Below are 22,727 nucleotides of genomic sequence, written 5' to 3'. Positions count from 1 at the left end.
CAAGGCAAATTGAAGCTATACAAGGAAACCAAGGTAAATACCAAGGAAACCAAGTGGGTGCCATTAAAATCCTGACACTGAATGCTAGAAGTGGCTTAAATTTTGCTGCAGTACTCCTGCTGTTCCCTTTTATTATTAAGCGGGGGGGGAAATACAGCCTTGCAGATAAACATTGTGATGTGGTAAATGTTCAGAATTTAATGAAGTCCATTATAACAGATGAAAATGCAGCTTTCATTAGTTTATGAATACCTTATTCATTTTAAATTTTATTTTTTTATTTTTTTAATCCAGAAAGAATGTTTTCCCTAAGCAAGTGCCAAGTAAGAGAGTAAACATCTTCTGCTCGTAGACCTTCATCTCTTCCCCAAGACTGTCTCTCCTGCAAGGGAAAGGCTCTCATTACACCAACCTTGTCCAAAGTCCTCTTGCAAACCTCTCACAGTGAGTTGCACCCATCCCTACTAACAGCTGGCCACAGCTGGCTGTGCCAATAAGCTCTGTAGAGCCTTTTCCCTCTCCTGTCTGCCTCTGCAGAGTTCTTCAGCTGCCACCTTCACCTTTTATTGTCACACACTCCTTGGGCCAGGAACAATAATACATCTGCTTTATGATGCCCTGGCCACAACAGGGATTTTATGGACTACCACAACATTATCTTCATAACTGTGGCCACGCTGTTGATTAAAGGGGGTCACACTGGCAGTGAAGAAATCTATAATATCTTTATTTGTTCACAGGAAGGATGCACCAAGAGTTCAGGTTTCTCTCTCCAGCTTCAGAATCTTGGTGCTTTGATCCTGATCACCTCTGAGAATAAAAGGGGAATTTAGATCTTAAATGTGGTTTGGTCACTGGTGTCTCAGTTAACACCATCCATAAAAGGATCATTTGTTCTGTTACACAGGATAAGGCTGAGACCATGGAGTTGAAATAGGAGTAGAATGACAAAAAACTGTATCTTTTGAGCTAAAAAGGGCCAATCACCAACCATGTAAAAAACCTGAGTGACTATTGAGTTTTAGTTACAGTCTATTCTGTTGCTCATTCGTGAAGAAGGGTGAAAAGAAATTGTTTTAAGGCTTCAAAGAGATTTTTTTTTTAATTGGAGAATTACATGTCTTGGTGTTTCAGCACTACAAACACCTGCTGACAGTGTGATTGAAAAACAGGACATTCTAGAGGCTGCAAGAAAATGGGCGCAAGAAAGAGAATCCAAGTAAAATATCTGAAGACTCTGGTCCGAGTGTGTAGGGTTTTTTTTCTCTGACTTCTAAAAGCGTCACATCCTCAAATTCAAACGAGCAGATGGCTGCCAGAAACACTCTGAAACCAGCAAGCTGCTTGCCTTGGACACATCATTCTGGTGTCTTGGCCTCTTGACTCTCTCATTGATTTTTATTTCATTTGGGTTTGATCCAAGGCAATTGGAGAGGATTTTAAAGTCACCAATGACCTCTGAACTTCAATGATAGCATTTTTGGGCATTTTATCTTAAAAGGGGAGATAAGGGCAGAAATGGCCAGTCACTCACCACCCAATGGAAGAAAAAAAATGTAATGACATAATTTGTGGTTTCAGTTGAAGCAGCTGAAGTGAGCTGCTGAGGCTGTACAGAGAAGAGGTGATACTGCTGGAGGGAGAAATGTTTTGAAGAGTGTGCAAGCATGCCATCACCTCTTTTTATTGACAGCACACAGCTACAGCTGGTGGCAACTTCAGCTCTACCTCCATGTTCTTGCAGAACAGCAACCCTGGGAAACCCTAGAGTCTTACCTGCTCCTGGCTGAATGTCTGAATTTTTGTTTCTTACCTCCGAAAGGGTGCAGAAAATGTAATCTTTGATATGGAGTCAGGTCTTATGAATTGCCACTAGATAAAGAGCCTTGCATTCATTTTCCCTGCAACTCTTACTGTTGTGAGCACTTCAATCCTGACCTTGATTCCTCCAAGTAAGAGATAATACAAATCTCATTCCTCACATATGCTTCCTCAGATATTGTCTTGAGCTTCATCTTGCAGGTGCTAAACGGCTTTTCATGCAGGAGACAAGCTGAAGCTCACTGATGAAGGATAAGGCCGATAAATTTGCTCCTTGGGAGCAAGGGGATGGTGTGGGTAAAGGTCACCCAGAAGACAGAACCACACTGGTAGCACAGCAGGTCATGGTGGCACTGAATCAAGTGACACCTTCCCCGAGGAGGGGAGCAAAAGGTACCATTTCTCCTGATGGCATCTTCCTAAAACATGTGGAAGGATAGACTTTTTTCTTTCCTCCCTTTGTCAGGGCCTCACGTGGACTCCTTCCAGCTGCCTGAGGCTCCTGCTTTTGTGCTTCCATCATTGTCCTGCACCTTTACCCAGCCATGGTGGCATGGTGTGGCCATTCCCCCTCAAATGCCCACTTCTCCTTACTGAGGTTATGCTCTGCTCATATCCAGGTTACTTTCTTCCCATCACTCTTACTGAACTAGAGCCACTTATTAAAGAAATGAGAACATCATATAGTGCAGCTGCTGCTCAAACATAACAGACCAGAACTATAGTATTCCTTTATGAAGGGTTCTGTGACACCTGGTTTTCGTGGCACACAGATAAAACACTCATTTAATTTCTCCGGATCCAGTAAAATCTGAAAAGAGCTATAGGAAATCAAACCTATACCTTAGTTAATGAAATTCTGGGCTGCTTCTGGGAAGACTGACAATTGTTAAAACCAATCTGCCAAACTTTCATTCACAGCTTCATTGCAAAATCATTACAGATACGACAAAAGCCGCCAAACTCACAGAGGTGTGTGTGAACGCACATGTGCCAATGGGGAGCACCACATTTTCCTCCTCCCAAGGCAACCTGGCAGCCTGGAGGGGACAGGAGAACAAGGAACAGATGCTCTTGATGCTGCCAGCAATACTCAGTGTTGCAGAACCTTTTTTTTTTTCCTTCCCAACTGAGAACTTGAGCCTGAAGTTACCTCTGCAAGCAAACCACTAATGATGCTGGAGAAGGCTGCCAAAGGCCCCAAGCCATCCAGCCACAGCCCATCTCACTTTTCCCACAGCATAACAGAATGGCTTGGTTTGGAGGGGACCTTAAAGATCATTTAGTCCAACTCCCCTGCCATGGGCAGGGACACCGTCCAATAGGTCAGGTTGCTCCAAGCTCTACCAAACCTGGACTTGAAAACATCCAGGTATGAGCCAGCCACAGCTTCTCTGGGCAACTTGTGGCAGTACCTCACCACTCTCACAGCCAAAAATTCTTTCCCAGTATCCCATCTAATCCTGCCCTCTGGCAGTTTGGAGCCATTCCCCCTTGTCCTGTCACTCCATCCCCTGTCCCAAGTCCCTCTCCAGCTCTCCTGGAGCCTCTTCAGGCACTGGAAGGAGCTCTGAGTTCTTCCCAGAGCCTTCTCTTCCCCAGGCTGAGTAACCCCAGCCCTCTCAGCCTGTCACCACAGGGAAGCCCTCCAGCCCTCTCAGCATCATTGTGGCACACCAGGACACTGATTATTTTGTCCAGCCAGGCTGTGTGCTGCATCCTTCGAGATGGATACTGGAGCCGATATTGATTCATTTTACTGGTGTTCTTTGCAGCTGGTATGCTGCACCCAGAAACCACACAGGGCTGAAATGAAACTATAGCACCCTATCTGCAGGTCACCTGTGCCCAGATACCCTCATGTTGGTATTTGTGTTCATTATGATACAGCTAAGGAGGGTGTGCAGAAAACATTGTTCCCCGGGAAATAGTGATTTACTCTGCAAGGAAAAGGCAGGGTGCAGGCAAGTAATGCCTGCAAGGTTTGATGCCTTGATTTCTGTCGTGTGGATCAATATTAATAGCAATATTGTATTTCCAGGGCATACTCAGCTGGCAGAGATATTGATTATTTGGCATGTAGCAGTTCATTTATACTTGAGAGCAAACTGGGACACTGAAACAATAAATGTGCAGCTGTTAACAAGCAACTCAGGACATTGAGTTTCAGTGACACAACTGGGATATCACTTCCTTTGTCTAAGATGGAACATCTTTAACATGTCAGAAATATAATTTACTTATGTGACTTACTGAAATACCTGGAGAAAATACCTTCTTCCCTAAAACCTGCAGATTTAGGTCATGTTTTCAAATATGTGCCAAGTCCAATCAATAATTTCATCCCCACTGTGACCAAACACTGGAGGCACTCCTCAAGGGAAAATGTTTTGTTTGATATGTTTAAACAAGTATTATATCAGATCACCTTGTGCATGAGCAGATTTCAATGAAAGAAAAGATAATTAAACACTGGTTACATTACAGTTTGGTTGCAGTGGTTTAGCCAAAGCTTATTTTTTTCAGTGAGGTGTTTAATTCAGTGTGAGAAAGAGTAGATACCTGTATCTATATATATAAATATATTAGTATATTTGGACAGGGTGAACTCCAAATAAAGCCTTCTCTATCAAGCAGAGGGTTTACTCATATTTGAAAGACTTAATGCTATATCCTTCCATGAGCTGTTTTTTTATGTATAAGTCTACAATTGTCTCCTATGGACACATTTAACTATCAACCACCAAACCAAAGAAAAGAAATTACATAGGACACCAGCCTTATGACTGGAACTCTTTGACAAGGAACCTCCCCACAGTGAAGGAGAAAGAAATGCTTTCTATGAAGAAAAATAAGGGGTGGCACTCGCTGTTGCGGGAAAGAACACCTCAACAACTTAATAATCTTTTTGTTTGAGTTTGAAGAGGCTGGGGAGGTGACTAGTAAATATGCGGGAAATGTACCTGTACTACACATTGCCTTTTGGGGGATAATCCAGCCTTTTCACTGCTATCAGCATGTTGCACCCTGTAGGCTTAGCTGCCTTAGCAACTGTTTACGATTTGGAGAGGTCAGGACCACGGGAGGCTGAATCTGCTTCTGATGGTGGCTCCTCTCTCCCACCGCTGACAAACGGAGTTTAGAATGAAGGAGTCCAGTTTCTCAGTTGGGCCTGAGCCTCTTCAGGCACTAGTAAGTTAGATGTGCCCAGAAATGTTTCCAGGCACTGAGGCCAACTGGCACAGAGCGTTTTGTACCTCGGCTCCCGACCGTGTCTAACTTCCCTAATGCAGCAGCTAAATGCAAACAGCTCACTGGGATGAACCCTGAGCCATGCTTAAGAATGATTTAGGAGCTTGCTAGTTGTCATGGACCAAACGTGTGCTGAGGACTGGCCCAGTACTTTGAGTATGCCCAGTTACAATCCCATGAACATTCCCAAACACTGTTTAACTTGTTTATGGCAGATGCAGCCTAAGACACTGGCATAACAAATGTCCTTGCACCTCTCCTGCTCAAGATCACTTCTTTCCAGCCTGGAGAAGGGGACTGTATGGCTCTAAATTTGGTTATGACAATAATCCTTTTGCTGGTTTGTGTAATCACTCTGACTCAATAAGAAACTAGTTTACTGCTGTCTGCAATCTAAGAATATTTGCAAGGAACCAGATGTTGTGTGTTTAAAATGAAAAAAAAAATTGTTATGCATGGACAGATTAACTTTATAAACAAATCACTGTTCTCCTTATCCCACTGCACACCACTGTCATCTGCCTGATACTACATCTTCAGTGTTTGCAATTTTAAGCTGTGCACCTCCCAAAAATCATCCCACCTCAGGTATTTGCCGTGTGCTCTAACCATGCTACATCGGTGTGCTGGGTTTGTCAGGGGCAGTTTACTTTCTTCACAGTGGCTGGTATGGGGCTGTGTTTTGGATTCGTGCTGAATATGGGGATGATAACACAGAGATGTTTTTGTTGTTGCCGAGCAGGGCTCACACAGAGACAAGGTCTTTCTTGGTTTTCCTACTGTCACACTGGTGAGGAAGTCAGGGGTGCAGTGGAGGTTGAGAGGAGGCACAGGCGGGACAGGCGACCAAAACTGACTAAAGGGATATTCCAGACCATACAAAAATATATAAATTGGGGAGAAGAAGGAGAGAGGAGATGTTTGCAGTGGTGGTGAGTAACCTTTACACGTGAAGGGGCTCTGCTCTCCTGGGGGTGGCTGAACAACTGTCTGCCCATGGGAAGCAGTGAATTAATTCTTTGGTTTGCTTTTCTTGTGTGCACAGCATTTGCTTTCCTTATTAAACTGTCTTCATGTCAACCTACTAGTTTTCTCACTTTTACCCTTCTGATTCTCTCCCTGATACCTCTGGTGGGGGAGTGAGTGAGTGGCTGTGTGGAGCTTGGCTGCTGGTTGGGGTTAAACCATGACAATTGGGATACCTCTAGATGTCCTACAAAACTTCTGTGCTGACCTGCCAAAGGCAAAGCAAGTCTCCTTTCATGGGTTTCTCTGAGCTACCATTAGCTGAATGCAAGCTCTTTGAGAAGACTTGAATATATCAGGGCAGGGGCCATTTGGTAGAAGGTAGAGCAGGGTGAATGCAACCCCAAACCAAGAAGGAAGACCTCGGTATGGTGTCACCCAAATCTGGGTATCCTCCTACACCCCACAGGGACTCAAGCACTACAAGGCAGAGGAGGGAGTCAGGGGAAACATTCTGTGCCTACACTCTCTTCATCACACACACCACAAAGACTTCTTGGTGAAAAGGTTTCAAAGCTGCCTTCAGAAGCTCTTACTTTGATATGGGAGCTGTTCAGAGGAACTCATCCCTTTGAATGGTTTAGATCATGACACTTCCAACACTCAGCCTTGAGCATCACCTGTGCAGCAACTGACTCATGGTTTGCAGAAGGAGCTTGGGAGAGAGCTCCTTGTCATAGTGAGCTACTTGTATGTCAGAAATGGCACTTTCTTAGTGGCACCAAGGCTGCCATCCACCTTTAGTAGTGCCTGCTTTCCCAAGGAAAAGATGATGGAGACTTGTGTCAACCAGCTGGTGTCACCTCCCAGCTTCCAGCTGGACAACCCTGTGGCCCTGGCAGCAGCAACTCCAAGCACCATGTGGGCTCACAGTCCTGATATCTGGCGGTGGCTCCCTGACTCAGGAAGCTATAATGCCAGGAGGATGGTGGATGACTTCATGCCAGCGGAATCTAATACCTTATGATCCTATGATCTTGTGCAAAAGGCAGGAGGAGTGGGAAGCCCAGCAGGCACCTGATTGAAGAGGCTGGGGGAGGTAAGAGGAGACAGTGTCCTGCTGTGCATTTCTTCCACCTCCATAACCTTCTTATTTTCAAAGAGTTTTCGTAGGGCTGTGGTAGCTATTGTTCTCCAGACCTGGCGCATCAGCATCCCCACTACACTGGCAGCAGTTTGTGATTCACACACTGCCAGCCCTTCTCCTTCTTCACGTCAGTAAAATGAGCAGCTTGTTTGGCTTCAAGAGGAAGCAAAATGTGTGCAACTTGGACACCCCTATGCTAACCATGTACAGGGTGATGGTGCTGCATACTCTACAACCATCAGGGCCTTCCTGGGCATGTGATCATGCTCAGACAGACCCAGATGCATGTACACTGAATTCCACAAAACATGTGCCTCTCCTTCCTTCCTTCCTTCCAAAACTGACCACAGCAGCCTGGTCAAACTTTGGCACAACTGTTATTGGTGTGCAGAGCCAGCAATAAATTAGCAATTCTGTATGTTCAGTTTTCAAGGAGGCTGAAGATTCGTCTTGGTCATTAAGATAAAAAGGAGGCTAATGCAAAACTACAGAAAAGTTTAAGTAGGAATTTTGCACAAGCAGGCAGGTAACATCAATGTAAAAGTCATTCTTGTTTTTTCTGCTTGGCTCTGTGAAAAGAGAAATACTGCCAAGGCTGTGCATTTTTTGAAACCTGCATTATTTTTTTCCCTAAAAAGGTTGAAATAGGTTTAAACATTACTGTTATTATCTCTAAAATTACAGAGACATTTCCATGTGAGTTTCCATTCACAGATATCCATATTTACCATGTGCACACCTTTGATTCAGGGACTGCAGGTCCCCTGTGGACTCAAGGTTCATTTTGTGTAGCTCTTTCTGACAAAATGGGGTTATTAGTATTAGGAAATAATACAAGGTCACCCACAGCCTTGATAGGAAAAGGAAGGTAGGAGAATATTAGAGAGAAACTGTAAGCTGTAACATCCAGCTGCAGTTGGCAAACCTGAGTGCATTTGGAGTGCCTGCACCAGTGTTTCATTCCCCTGTTTCCAATTGATTGCCCTAGCCTAGTGATTAACCACCTGAATACACCCAAGAAGGATATTCACAAAAGGATCTCATGATAAAAAGGCTATTCCTGGCCCTCTTTCCATCACATCATAATCTGTCCACTAATATGGCTTGAGATCTCAGCTGATCAAAAGGTCATAAGATGCTACTGCTAAGTATCACTCTGTCTCTGTTCAGCCGACGGCATTTTTACTCCATTCAGCAGTCAGAGGAATCCAACAGCAAAGCCTTCAAATCTGTTTGTATAATAGATGAAGTCTTCTCTATACGGCATTTATCATCCTTCAGGGAATGACACCTGATAAATAAATCTCTAGTTCCCAGTGAATTTAAATAAAACAAAGGCAAATCATATCACTGCATACTGTAAATATGAAACTGCGGAGAACGTAAGGGTTCCCAATCTCTCACCACCTCCTTTGCTGCAAAAGCTATGAAGTGCTGACCACCCTCAGATTCTACCAAAATCAAGGGAGTCCAAATCTCTGAGTACATTACAAGAAGCATGGCGATAACACAGGAGGGACTAAAAGATACATCACTCATTTAGTCTGATGAAATGGTAAAAATTAATTGTTTTTCATGTTAGTAAACCCCAAAAAAACTAATAAAGGGGTTTATTAGCATATCAGTAGGAATAACTGAGTGAAAAGGGGAGGGAGGGGGAACCCAATAAATGGGGCAATGTGTTTCCCAGGGAGTAACACTAGGGGGGACAATTTTCAAACATCCTGGAATGAATAAATACTAAACCACATCCTACCCAACACCACCTCTCTGCCCAGCTGGTCGCCGCTGTACTGCGGTGTGCCAGTGGCTACTGGTCCATATGACGCCAGCCATGGTCTCCAGCGCCAACTGCAGCCACTTCTCTGGCCATCCTGCTTCCAAACCACTCAACCTGGGCAGAGATCACTGCCCAAAACAGCAGGGAGAGAGGGAACCACTGCCAAGAACCACACGCTACCTGAAGCCCTTGTCTAGTGGATCTGCAGAGGTAGTTCCTGCGGGCACCACCATTGGAAAAGGCGCTGCTTTGTGTCCCCAGCACACCTGAGGTGTTGTCACAACCAAATTAAACCCCTCAGCATTTCCCAGACAATCCTCCCACTCCTTGGCTTTACAGGCCTCTATACCTGAACCAACAGAGAGTTTCTTTAACTACGGCTGGCAGTCATTTTGCTCCTCTCCATGCTTTCAAGGCTGAGAGCCATCAAAGATTAGCGGGAAAAAATCATGACTATTTTTCCCTAAGAAGCAGCTCTGGTAATAGGCTTCAGGAAAAATCCTCCTAAATGCAAGTGATAAGCGTAGACTGTGTGAAGGCTGACAGGTCTGATTATAATTATCACTGCGAGGGGACTAACACTAACCTCCCTTCTGGAAGGCAATGACAATTCCTGGAAGGGAACACACAAGTGAATTATCATAAACAAAATCAATGCCAGTAGAGTTGTCTTTCACTGGGAAACTAAAGATCCAGATTTGGGGATGAAAAAAAACCAACCAACCAAAACAAATCTTGAACTTTCATTAAAGTTTATCCCAATAATAAATAATACTTAATCATACATCGAAGTTTTGCTGACTTCAGGATGATGGGAGTAAAAGAATCAAGAGGGCCATATGAAGCATGGGTGGAGTCATGCATGCAAGAAGTGCTTGGAAATAAAGGATATATCCTGAAACTATACTTAAAGAACATATCCTGCATCATAAAAATGAACAAGGAATCCAAGGGACGATGTTGGTCCAGACTGAGCTAAATATTCAAAACTAAGACAAAACTCAGGCAGCCTTTCACCAACCTTTCCCCCTTCCTCACATCCTAGCAGGAAGAAACCCAGACAGAACCAATACAGAGCTCTTCAAATTGCTTCTATCCATTGAATTCCTAAAATTGCATCTGTACATTAACTGAAATACCACAGCATCAGCTTTCAACAGGGTTGCGAGGCAGAGAGGACAGGTAGTGTTCCTTCAAGATCATCCTGCTCTGACCTCTGTGCTTTCTCTGACAACATTGCATTTTTCCTAGTCTGCAGGTTGGTTTTGCATTTCTCACTCCATTTCCATTGGAGACTTGGAAATAGAGAACCTTGGGCAATCTGGAATAAAAGCAGCACTACAGGCAGTTTTTTTCTGTCTGAACACAGGGCAAGAGATATTGTCTTCTTAATAGTGGGCTGTAACTGCAGAGGAGATGAAGAAAAGAGCCTCAGAGTCAAAGGCAGTTCTAAGAGTTTCATTCTCATTCTATCTCAATGGAGTGAAGCAAATAAATTGTGCAAGGAGACATATGGAAACTCACTACGCAAATGGCCTATTTAAGGCTCCTACTTCCTAATTAGGTCCTGGTGTCAGGAGGTTGGTAACAATTATTCACACATAGATCATTTAGATACAATACAAACTGTTCTAAAATCCAAACCATCATAATGGCATGAATTAAAAAGAAACCTTATTCAGCTTGATCTTTTTAGACTCCTTTGCTTAGGGCTTGGACAATCACTTTCTGTGCTATGCATACTTACGTTTTGTGTCTAACACTGCAAAAATGCATCTGGAAGAGGAAAAGGAATAAACAGAAAGCATCAGGGCCATAACCCCTTGTTCTTACCTTGTTCACAGATTTCGTCACTGGACTCTGCACAGGGAACCCACACTCTCTTCCCAAATTCTTCATCTGACTCTGTGGTGTTTCCCAAAGCAAAAAGAAAAGAGAAAACCTTGATTATTGGGATGACTGTGTAGAAAATGGTCACAAGCCCACAGAGTTTTGCTCTGCCCTTTCAGTTTCTCTACAGCTTTCAGTATGGCCCCCAGAGCCGGGGCTGACCCTCAGCCCGGCAGAGTTTTGGAAGGTCCCCCAAACTTCCCTTTACCCTACACAGATGTGTAGGTTTCTCCTCCCAAGTGCCCCCAAGTATTGGCACAACGAGTGTTGATGTCAGGGAGAAATGCCACGGATTCCTTTGACAACCTCTGTTAGAAAGGCTTGGGAAGAGCAGGAAGGTGTCACAAGATGTCAAGCTGCCTGTTTTGTATAGGAGCTAAAGTAAGGAGCTGAAGCCAAGGATTACCACATTGCAAAACCATTTAAAACAGGGTAAGTGCTTGCGATTCAACATCATGACTGCAACCAACCTGCTCTGCCCTGTGCTTTGGTACTTCTGCTATGAAAATTAGGTCTTCCCTCTCCTTCCTTCATTCCCACTTCTCCTCTTTGTCCACCTCTCCATCCCTTCACACAAAGGTGAAATATTTTACATTTTCACCTGTGGTGATGCAGATCAGAGAGTGGTCTTTTTGCTTTGCTTTGCACTGTTTTTGCCAAAGGCATCCTTTCAAGCATCAGCCTGTGCAAAAATAATAGGTGACACAATTCTCTGTAACTGGAATCAGCAACAAATCAGCCATCTGCCACTCCAGGGGGCTGAGATTAACCCAGCTACTGGACCGTGACTGCAAAGCATTTGCACATTTAGATTACAGAAATATGAGGTTTCCGGTCCAAAAAAATAAGTCGGGGAGTGGGAAAGGTGTGGAAGATAGCCTTGGAAGAGCTCTACAGATTAACCCTTCCAGACACAAGTCATCTCATAACAACTCCAAGCAAACAGTATTTCTCATTATAAAGTGTTAAAAGGGTGAAGGATTTGAGGGAAGCAACTTGATATACATGAGACATCATGTTTCAGGAGAATAGATCCAATGACACCTTCTTTATGCAGGGAGAAATAAATACAAAAACATTCAAGTGCCTTGTCACTGCCTTCCCTCCTTGGGAAGTATGACCAAGCTGCTCAGATGGCTTACTTGACCACTTGGAAAGCACAAGAGCAGCATTTTTGCCCCAAAGCTCCCCTACTCTCAAGATACCAAGGGAATGAAAGAGGTCTGAATTCTGAAGTAACAAGGTTTAGGAAGGTCTCTTCATCTGTTGCTCCCAGTTCACCTTCTTGAATAACAAACACTACATTGCTACTCTGTGCATATGGATGCTGTGAGTCCACATTAATACTTTTCTGTATCTTTGGGATCCTCTCTGTGAACTTGATGGGAATTGCTATTTGGTAACTCAAGTATCAAGAGCTTTAAATCAGTAGTAAACACAAGCTGTTTCCACACGTAAAAGCATGAGCAATGGTCTGTACGGTTGCATGGTGGGTCAGGACATATACCAGGGTCTCCTCTGGTCACTTTGATGTGGGTTGTAATCTCCTGTAATCTCCACTCCTGCCATTTGCTCTTGTAGGTTAGAATCCCATGGATCCTTGAGATTACCATCCTTAGGAATCTCAGGTTAAAAAGAGCAGGTTGTGCCCAGAGGAAGATGAGCAGCCACAGACAAAAATACCAGCAAGAACTTCTGGAAAATTCTGGAATATCTCACCTATGAGGAGAGACTGAGAACAATGGAATTGTTCAGTCTGGAGAAGACAAGACTCCAGGGAGACCTTGAGCACCTGCCAGTACCTAAAGAGGCTAAAGGAGAGCTGGGGAGGGACTTTGGACAAGGGCCTGGAGTGACAGGACAAGGGGGAATGGATTCATGTTGCCAGAGGCAGTGTTAGATGGGATATTGGGAAGGAGCTCCCTGTGAGGGTGGGGAGGCCCTGGAACAGGTTGCCCAGAGAAGCTGTGGCTGCCCCATCCCTGGAGGTGTCCAAGACCAGGTTGGATGGGGCTTGGAACAATCTTGTCTAGTGGAAGGTCTCCCTGCCCATGGCACAGGGAGTTGGAATGAGATGAGCTTTAATATTTGTTCCAGCCCAAACCATTCTGTGATTCTACGAAATTCAGGCAAGATCTGAACGGTGTATGCCCTTGGTGAGGATGGTGGCTTAAATACACAGCTCATCTCATGAAACCCAAAGAGACAACTGAAAAGCAAACAGCATGCACGTGTTTATAGAAACCCATGTATTTTATGTACGCCTTTTATTCAGAGAAAACATGTAGGATCGGGTAAGCATGGTATAAGGCTCAGCTGAGAGGTGAGGAAGAGCAAGGGATCAGTTGCTGTAGTCATTCTACTCTGTACAAAACCTGTACATCACCTCAGAAATGAGTGCACCTCCCAACAGTGTCAATCTGGGACTGAGTGTTTGATCCTCCACAGAGTAAGGACTATTGATTTGCAAGGAGCTGTGAGAAGAGGGTGAGAAGAGCAGGCCTTTGAGCCTCCCTGAATTCCCCACTATTTATCAGAGTATTTCCAAAAAGGCATTGCCTGGGCAGAGCTAGGTGCTCCCAAACCAGGTCTACGTGTTTGAGAGCAAAGGTGAGGTTTGAAGTGGTTTGTATGTCTACTAGGGCATGGTTTTCAGGCGAGAGAGAGGTCAAAGGGATCATCCCATGCCTGGGACTACAAAACGGACCAAGCTAGTAACCCAACAACCCACAGCCTCCTGAGATGCAGCAAGTCAACGAGGCTCTGCCTGTGCTTTAGAAAGGTCTCCTTGAACTTGACCTGCTAGCTGTGTAAGGGCTAAAACTGATAGAACAGGATGTGGACCTGTTTTCAAAACCAAAGGCTGTGATTTTCTCTTTCTCCGGTCTCTAGTTTCTGTAAAGACAACCTAAAACTCCAAATCCAAATTCCACAATGGTCCAAAAAGGAACATCTGTGAGGTGGGGGGAAAAATATTTGCATTTAACTTCAACCATTGAACTATTACAAAAGTGCTCGTGCTGGTAATAATTTTTAAAATGCTAAAAAAAAAAGTAGCAATAAAACTCCATTAAAAAAAAAAAAGGTGGAAATTTTTATATCCCTTTTCCTCGCCTGTAAATGGAGGGACAAGGGGAACAACACAGGGCAAAACCCTTCCCTTCAGGCAAAAATGACCACAAAACTCCATCCCATTTCTTGCCAGTTAACCAATCTTATGAATTGATGCAGTTTCATCCCTACATGATAATTTTTGTTTGTTTAATCCAGACATGCTTTGCAGGAAGGGGCTTTTGCAACCCAAACAGCGCCACTGCACCAACCAGGCGCTGAGCTGAGCCGTGGAGCTGCTTGGAAGTTGCCTCGTCTCCCAGCAAATGAGAAGCGGAGGGAAACACCGACGCAGGCGACGCTGCACCTTGCAGCAGAGACTCGTGTGTCCTACAAGTAACCTTGCATCAAGACACAGAGCCACAACAGCAGCCTTATGGGTACAGTGAGAGGAGGAGGAGGAGGAGGACAGCGAGGAGGAGGGGAAGGGCAACAGGAAAACAATCAGAAAACTCACTGGGAATCAAGTGTTCTTTTCCTCCTTAGGAAAAAAAAAATAACAAAAAAGATAAATAAATTAAAAAAAAAAAAAAAAAGCCCTCCCTAATACAGAGATGGAAGGAGGGGATGAGCCTCTTTACACTCCATGTCCCCAGCAAAGGTCCCCTCCCTTTCCCAGAGCTCCTAAATACCACTGGGGGTGCCTGGAGGAGAAAAAGGGTCACATTTAAAAGGCGAATGGGAAGCAGGGAGGAGGGAGGACACTCCTGAGCCCGGCCAGTGGCCCCACGGTCTCAGCCATTCTCATTCCTGACACGTTTCCCTTCTCTCCAGCACAGCCCAGCTTCGAAATATTAGTGCGGCGCGGAGTGCCATTTTCGAGTCGCTGCGGCTCCTTCTTGGCACCGGTTCAGCTTTTTGTCTTGCCTTCTCCTCCGAGCGCCCAGCGGAGGGAGGGAGGGAGGAAAGAAAGGTGGAAAATGAAGCCCCGCTGGTTCGCTGTCAGGCTCCCCGCGGCACCCCCGCCCTGCCCGCGGCACCCCGCACCCTCCCAGCCTGCTCCCGACCCAACCACTCGGCAAACATAAATCTCTTCCCACCTCCACGGCAGCCAGTTCACAGCCTCCTTCCTCCCCCCACTCCCCTACTTCTCCCCGCCGCCACCCCTTTTCATCGCGCTCTCTCTCCCTTTGTACTCCTCTAAATTTTTCCAGCCAAGCGTTACAACCTTCCACCCTCCCTTTCTCCTCCGTCCCACCTCCTGCTCTCACACCGGCAAAAAAAGAAAAAAATTTAAAAAAAAAGAAAAAAAAGGAAAAAAGAATCGTGCCATGGTTGCCAATGCCCTGGCATCTCTCCTCGAGGTGTGGGGAGCCCCTGGACACACAACAGGGCCGGGAGGTCCGTTCCAGCCCGGAGCTGCCCAGGCGCGGAGCTCGTGGGCGCACACGTGTGTGCACACACGTGTGACGGCGCAGGACACACTCTGCCTGCATCCCTTGGCACTGCTGTAAATACAAGCGTGCCTTTGGCAGCTGAGTCCCCCTCTCCTCCTGCCTGTGGGGCTGGGAGAAAAGAAAAGCAGAGGAGGAATAACAGGGGAGGGACACTATATTTTTTTTTTAAACAACCCAAACATGGCACTGAGCGCTTCCACCAACAACTTCTCAGCCTGCTGTGCTGGCAACCAGCTGCTGGTTCTAGGCTGGCACTGGCTTTGATTTGTTTTTCTCTCCTCTTAAACGCCCTCCTCCCAAATATTTATCCCCTTATTTTATTTTTTTAAGTTTTTTTCTTCTCTATTTCCCTCTTGGGTTTTTCATAGGGACAAGGCTTGCCCATATGCTTGTCACCTTCTCTCTGGTGACTAATGACAGGACCCAAGGGAACAGCATGAAGCTGTGTCAGGAAAAGCACAGACCTGATATTAAGAAAAGGTTCTTCACCCAGAGGGTCGTTGGGCCCTGGAACAGGCTCCCCAGGGAAGTGGTCACAGCCCCAAGCCTGCGTTGTTCAAGGAGCACTTGGACAACTTCCTCAGGCACATGGTGGGATTCCTGGAGTTGGACTCAATTATCCTTGTGAGTCCCTACCAACTCTGGATACTCTATGATTCCATGATTCTAAAGGAACTCCTTTCCACTTCCACCCACAAATCCAAAGCAGCATGTGTGGAAGGGGCACCAAAAGAAGTGCTACATGATATCACACTGAATGGACCAAGAAGAGGGGAAAAAACCCCATATGAACACACAGGATATGTATTCTCTTCTCTGAGGAAGAAGGAGAGAGTGAGAGATGCCCTAAAAGCAGACAACATGACCTTGTGCATGCCAGGATGTGCTAACCCCAACCCCCTCCTCAAAGGAGGGAGGAGTCAAGTTTTGTTGGGAGTAGAGAAAGACTGAGGAAAAATGCATGTTCTCCATAGAAAGGACCCGAGAGAGCCAACTTCCAGCTAGTGATGTGACTCTTATTAAACCAGAGTTTGAAACAGTGACATATGCATGAGAGAGATAAAGTGGTATCAAATGCACCTTGCCTGGTGCCTGGAGGAAAGAGATTTGGAGAAAAAAATATAATAATGCTGATGCTGGGGGTGGCTTGGGATGGTAGGGAGGAGAGATGTGCTGAGGATTTTATCATGGAGGAATGAGTGTATTAAGCTGAAAACCTGGCTGGAGACCCAGGGAGGGGCACTGGCTTGTAAGCAGCCACTGGTGTCCCTGGAGATTTTTATGGGACTGCTGGGATGGCTTTGTCCACTGAGAAACATCAGAACTGCTTGGAAGCCATGGGAATTAGAGGATGCTGAAACAGATGGGCACTAGCTCCCTGGGGCAAGTTCCTCGGGAGGCGCAGCAAAAGTGCCAAAAAAAGTCTGGTTCTCACTGAACACGCTCTGGCCACCTCAGGGAATAGCAGAGCAACCACCCTAATAGCAGGGTCGCAGAGCCGGAGCGGGAGACAGACAGACAGACAGCATGCTCGGCGTGGTACAGACAAAACAGCAATGTCCTGAGCAGCTGCCTAATATGTATCTTGGCAGAATCTCGCCTGGCTGTGGATGAAGCAGAAATCGCAGGCTGGAATCGTAAAGCCATCAGTTGGTCTGACTTTTACCTCCCTGGCCAGCACGGATAACACAGGAGGAGAGCAGAGGGCTGGATGACACCTCTCTATCTGCCAGTAGCCACTTGGGGAAGCTGGTCCTTCAGCCACTGCCAGCTGCTGCATGGGGAGCAGCTGATGGGCAGGCACTGGAGTAGACTTAAAATAAGCAGATGCCCTGCCATGACTGCACTCATTAACGGATGTGTGAGTTCGCATATTTAAGCCGAGCACGGGGCCTGTGTCCTTAGGAGCATCTCTGCCACTGAGATGTGTCCCTGCACAGGGTCCACATTGGAGTTTCTCCAGGCCACCACAGCACAGCTGGATCTGGCTCGGTTGGATGGAGCAATATCCAGGTAGGGCCACTAAATCCCCTCTTCTGAGTTGTGGTTTCACTGCCCCAAGCTCTTTGTATAAGGTCATCATCCAGAATTCGCTGTGATTCCTCCCTCTATCTGCTTCCAAAGTCAGCCAGTGTCCATCCGAATGCTCACTCCCATAAGGTTTATATATCTGTTTTCTCTCTCTTTGCTATCCCTCAGGCTTAGGGTGGGTTTTTCTGCCCTTCCCTCCAGCCCTTACAAGTGTTTGCAGATGGGGTCCCTTACGTGTGTCCATGGCAAAGCAGACCCTGACACCTCAGTTGGAGTCACCTGCAAAGACACATCCCTGCCTGCAGGTATCACTGAAGTGACTCCCAGATAGAGGCACTTTCAGATCCTTTGAGTCAAAAGGTGCTATAAATAAAAGATATTACAGACTAACAAGTTCTCAGTTGCAAACTGGAGTGGGAAAGAATATTTTAGCATCCTCTTTCTAAGCACATTAACTCTTGGCAGACATGATCGTTCAGGTCTTCACAGCTGAAAACTTCACACCTTGTGCAGCATGTTGAGTCCACACGCTCCACTTCCAGTTTCAACAGCTCTAAAATCTGCAGTTAAAATCTATATCCCCCGTAGTGCAGCAAGCACCCAAATACCGTGTCATTTTTGGGGTTACGACACTAAATATACACCCCACGGTCATCTTCCCCAGGAAAAACAGCTTTTGCTGCTATAAGCTCACAATAGATGGAGCCTAAAGATTTTTATCAGCTGGCTTCTGATGCTTCCCTTCCCAGTGCGAGCAAGCACTTTGTATCAATCTGGCTTGCTTTAGTGCAGTGACCCAGAGCCATGCTCCGCCACTGAAAGTTCAGGTCCCAGCTGCGGGGCTAAACTCTTGCTGACACTGTGCTGATTTCTCCGTCTCTGTCACCCACGCTGCCAGGGAGGGGGAGGAGATGTCGGATTTTTCCGGGCTGGAAAAGAAAGAAAACAACCGCGCAAAACGCAGAGATGATGTGGCAAAGGAGAAGGGGGAGGAAAACAAGCCCGATGTGTGCGGCAAGGCTGAGGAGAGGAAATCCTTTGGGCAGCACAGGGTTCTTCAATCACGTTTTTTTTTCGTTTTCTTAACCGAGGAGAAGATCTTGGTCAAGAGGGAATTAAATTGTTGTGGGCAGGGAAAAGCTCTCAGGATGCCTCGAAGAACTTGTGTGCGTGAGCAAGTGCACGGAGAGATGCAGAGGGGGAAATCACTATTAGTGACAGGTGAACTACAAAAGGTTGGGTGGTTTGTTTTGGACAAAGATCCCCCACATGCAGATGCTTATCTAAAGCCCTCAGTCTTCAGAGCAGGGCTAGAAATCTCTTAAGAACAGACTATTCTTGCATGATTTCCAGTATCTCTGAAAGCCGTCCTCCATGCCAAAAATACTGAGAAAACAGGTTTTTTTCTTCTTCTTCTTTTATGCAGTGTTTTGGCTCTTCTGTCTCTTGTTCCAAGCAAAGCCTAAAACCGCAAAGACTTTGACTTGAAGGCTGGACTGTGCTAGTTCAATTTCAAGCCATCCTGGTTCTCATGGCTGCACAGATACAAGGAAAATAAGGAAAAAACTTCTGTGATTCTATGGAAAACTTTCAGAGAAGGTTCCCTGAAAAATGGCGGAAAAGGAAGCTTGTTTCCCTAAGTGAGAACTATGAGGCTTGAGTTCCCCCACCTCAAGCAGACTACTTGTCTATAAGCTGCCTATTCTGCTATTAGAACGTGGAAAATCACAGCATTCCCAGTTCAAATGAGCCTGTTAGCCTTGGGTGGTTATTAGTCAGTAAATACTATTGAATCAATAGACAAAATAAAGACCTTAAAGAGAGTCTTATTTCCCCACCCAATCTGCAGTAGCCCTGATTTGACAGAGAAGGGTTAAAGAAAACAGTTTGAACATGATCCAGCGCCCTCCAGTTTTCTTAAATCCAACTGTAATTGAGGTAAAATAGCCTGGTGCTGTTGGAATGACTGTGGTATGTTTTGCTGGAGTCCTCTGAACAAACAAGGCTGTGGCAGGGCTGGTTTTGATCTCCATCTGGATTTACACCAAGGTATCTCAGTTACTGTTGCTCACTGTGTAAAGGCAGATCATAATCAGGCTAGTGTGCTTTTAAGGATGTTGCCAGATATCCTGTGCTCCTGAACCATTCACCTCAGGAAGGTTTAAAGCACATACATTCACTTCACCTGCAGTGAAGAATGAATGTTTTGCTGTTAAAGACAAGATGATGCTCTTTCTAAGTGATTTCTTGTTGCCTTTTCCCCTGCCTTTCCTATTATTTATTAAATACTCAAGCAATGATCTTCAGCTCATCCAAGTGGTTTGGAGACCAAGACTCCTGTTTTCAGCTGGTCCAAATCAGGATAACTCAATCCAAGATCAACCAAAACCATGGACAAAGTCAGTGGAAAAGCTGTGACCAAGAGTTTATACCACAGAGGCTTCCTGAACAAGGGCACTGCCTTCTAGACAGCACAGTTCTTATATTCTAAGTATTTTCTCACTGAAGCTGATGGCACTTCTTGTGGTTGATCAAGACAGGTGCAGGAGGCCCCATCACGTCCACATCTATGACTGGGGAGTAGCTTTATTACCCATCACATGCCATGCTCCTTGTAAAATTCCGCTCACTGTGTCCTGCTAAATGCTGCAGGATGCTGCTAATTTTTTTCAAAACTTGACTCTTGTGCAGCTTCTCAGTTTAGATGGGGGGAGGGAGACATGGGTTTAACTTTTGGCTTGAAAGAAAGCAAAAAATCTGGACTCTTTCAAGAGTGTGCTGAGCAGTTAAGAAATCTGGCCCTGAGCTTTTTAGAAGAAGTGACCCAATCGATCTAGTTATTACACCATTCTCTGGCCTGTGACTAACACATGGATTGATATTTACTTGCAGGAAATGTTGGCAAGAGATGGGGGTTCCCATTCACTCGTGCTGTTTACTGCTCCCCTGAGAACACAGGCTGCAGCCACGATGTAGCAGCCGCTTCACAGGTGCACAGTTTACACGCCAAAATGGGTTGTAAATCAGAGCAGAGGAAGAAAGGGCTGGAAAAATGCTTGTTTGTAGAAGCGACCATTGGAAAGGGATGCTGACTGTGTTCATTTTCACAGGTTTCCTCTCCTAAGTCTATGCTTGCTCACACTGCACCACAGGGATTGGGTCCCAGGTCGGAAATCCAAGGAGCATGCCAATAATTTGCCAGAGATTACACAGGGGGTGAACTTGTCCCTGATCTCTATTATTGGTTCAAAACCAGGAATTCTCATAGCCTTTTGGACAGATGGCTAGTCCTATTACTTCTTATGTTAGATTTCCCATTGAGGCTGAAAGCAAATCCACATTCAAGCTGAAAGTAAACAACCTGCGAATTCAAAAGGCATTAACTCGAACTGCCAAAGCATTTGCTGCATATGCTGCAGATGTCAAACAGACAGTTTCCCACAGCCCTGAGCCCAGACACACAGCTAAGTTACACAGAAAAACCTTCTGCCCAGCCCAAAAATCCATCCTGTGCAAAACTCACTCTCTTTGCTGGCATTTTAAAGGGCTGGAGACTCAGCTGGATTGAATTAATGTAGCTCCTCTGATTCGAATAGAGCTATGTCAATTTATACCAGATGAGGATTTCACCCTTTGGAGGCTAAGTGGGAAATGGCTATCCACTACTTATTTAACAATGTGGTTTCAAGCAAAAAAACCCAAACATAAAATGTCGTGTATTTTAAAGAGTGAAAGAGCACTAAGTAAGTTTCTTTCCATTTCTATGATTAATTTTTGAAGGAACCTGTAAGACAGCTTGGTCCAAAAGAGTCAAGATTTGCAGAAAAATGCATATAAATAACACAAAATACAAGCAACACAAGTTACCCAACTTACTCCTATTCCTGATACCTTCCAAAATGCCAACAAAAAGTTGACTAGGAACCCAAGAAAGACATTGCTGTGGCATTGCAGGAAATTCATAAAGTGGAAAGGACTGAATAAACCAGCCTATTTTTCCTACCAGGGCTATATGAAGAGGACAAAAAACCATGAAACTAAACCATGCAATCACAAAAAAATTCCATCCATATGCTTTGAAATGCTCTAAACATTAGCACCATGGTGTGCTCCTTGGCCATAAAGATGTGCAAGATTGTTTTCCTAATATATTTTGGTATGAATTGAACAGCACCACTGAAGTAATATTCTGAAAATCAAGATTCATTCTATTTAAAGCAATGCATCCTCACGGTGTACATTCAGGAGTGACCACTTGAATTAAGCCTCTGATTTATTTTTTACCATAGGAGGCCCCACTCGCAGACTCCTATGTGCCTTCATTTTCCCCAAAGTAAACTGGAGGTCAAATATTACACCAGTAGAAACAAATGGAGATTTTTTAAGTTGATAGTAACAGGAAATCAAACTTTAAACTGTTTAACTTGAAGCCACTAGACCGATACAGCTCATCCAAAAATTCAGCACCTCTTTCCTCCAGCCACCCTTATTTTCACTTTACAATTCAGTATAAGCTGGCAATTAGTAATACTTTGTCTGTTTATAGAGCCTTACATCTGAGGATCTAGAAACACTTTGTAAACACTAATGAATTAAGCTTCTTAACACCCCCTGTGAGACAGATACTGCTATCTCATTTGCACAGCTCGGAGAAGTGCAGGTTTGCCGTGGGTCGGAGCCAGCCAGCACCAGGGCTGGGAAACCACTATAGACCCTGAACCTCACCTTCAGCTCAATATCACAAGGCTTTCCACGGATGCAGTGATGTGCCTGGCAACTTCAGGAGCTTATAATTATATCTTGGAACTGCCAGTGTTGCCCTGATGTCTGGCAGACCGAAAACACAGAGGATTGAACTTCCACCCACAGAGAGAGAAAACTTAAGACCCAATCACAGAAACACCATGAATATGCCATCCGTCCTTTCCTGAAACAGCCACTCACACATATGGTCCTCTGGCATGGCAAACAGGAGAGAAACTTGGGATTTCATTTGTCCTTATTCAGTTTTTAATAACAACACCAACCCCAGACAAATCAATATGAAGGTCCAGGAGGATTCTTTTCCTTTCCTTTGCATTTTTAATTGCCCATATCTTTTTCTTGTGTAGGGGAAAGGTAAAATATCCAAGCCTGCTTGCCAGTCATGCTGACAAGAGGAACTTAAACGATTTTTAAAGAAAGCCTGAAGGTTTTATTTCCAACACTATCAGGAATGTTTAGATCTTAGGCAAGCCTTAGGACAAGATGGGCATTGGTGAGAATTTTATTTTTTTTTTTTCCCCCAAAGCATTGTCTCATTGATTTAAGAGCAGCTAATGTCTGGTACCTA

General features: G+C 45.0%; 1 protein-coding gene across 3 annotated transcripts in view; it reads right to left on the bottom strand.

Moving 5' to 3' along the window:
* SETBP1 (SET binding protein 1) overlaps positions 1 to 22,727 on the bottom strand; it is a 268,798-nt gene that overhangs the window by 135,108 nt on the left and 110,963 nt on the right. For all 3 annotated transcript variants that reach the window (XM_027671623.1, XM_027671625.1, XM_027671626.1), the window contains one exon: positions 10,800 to 10,871. In XM_027671623.1, coding sequence (XP_027527424.1) covers positions 10,800 to 10,871 — 72 coding nt within the window. The remainder of the gene's footprint in view (positions 1 to 10,799; positions 10,872 to 22,727) is intronic.

This window comes from Neopelma chrysocephalum, unplaced genomic scaffold (assembly GCF_003984885.1).
Source record: "Neopelma chrysocephalum unplaced genomic scaffold, ASM398488v2 Primary Assembly neopelma1_97116, whole genome shotgun sequence".
NCBI classification, from domain to species: Eukaryota; Metazoa; Chordata; class Aves; order Passeriformes; family Pipridae; genus Neopelma; species Neopelma chrysocephalum.
Note: the sequence above shows the minus strand (reverse complement) of the source record. Positions and strands in the feature narration are given on the sequence as shown.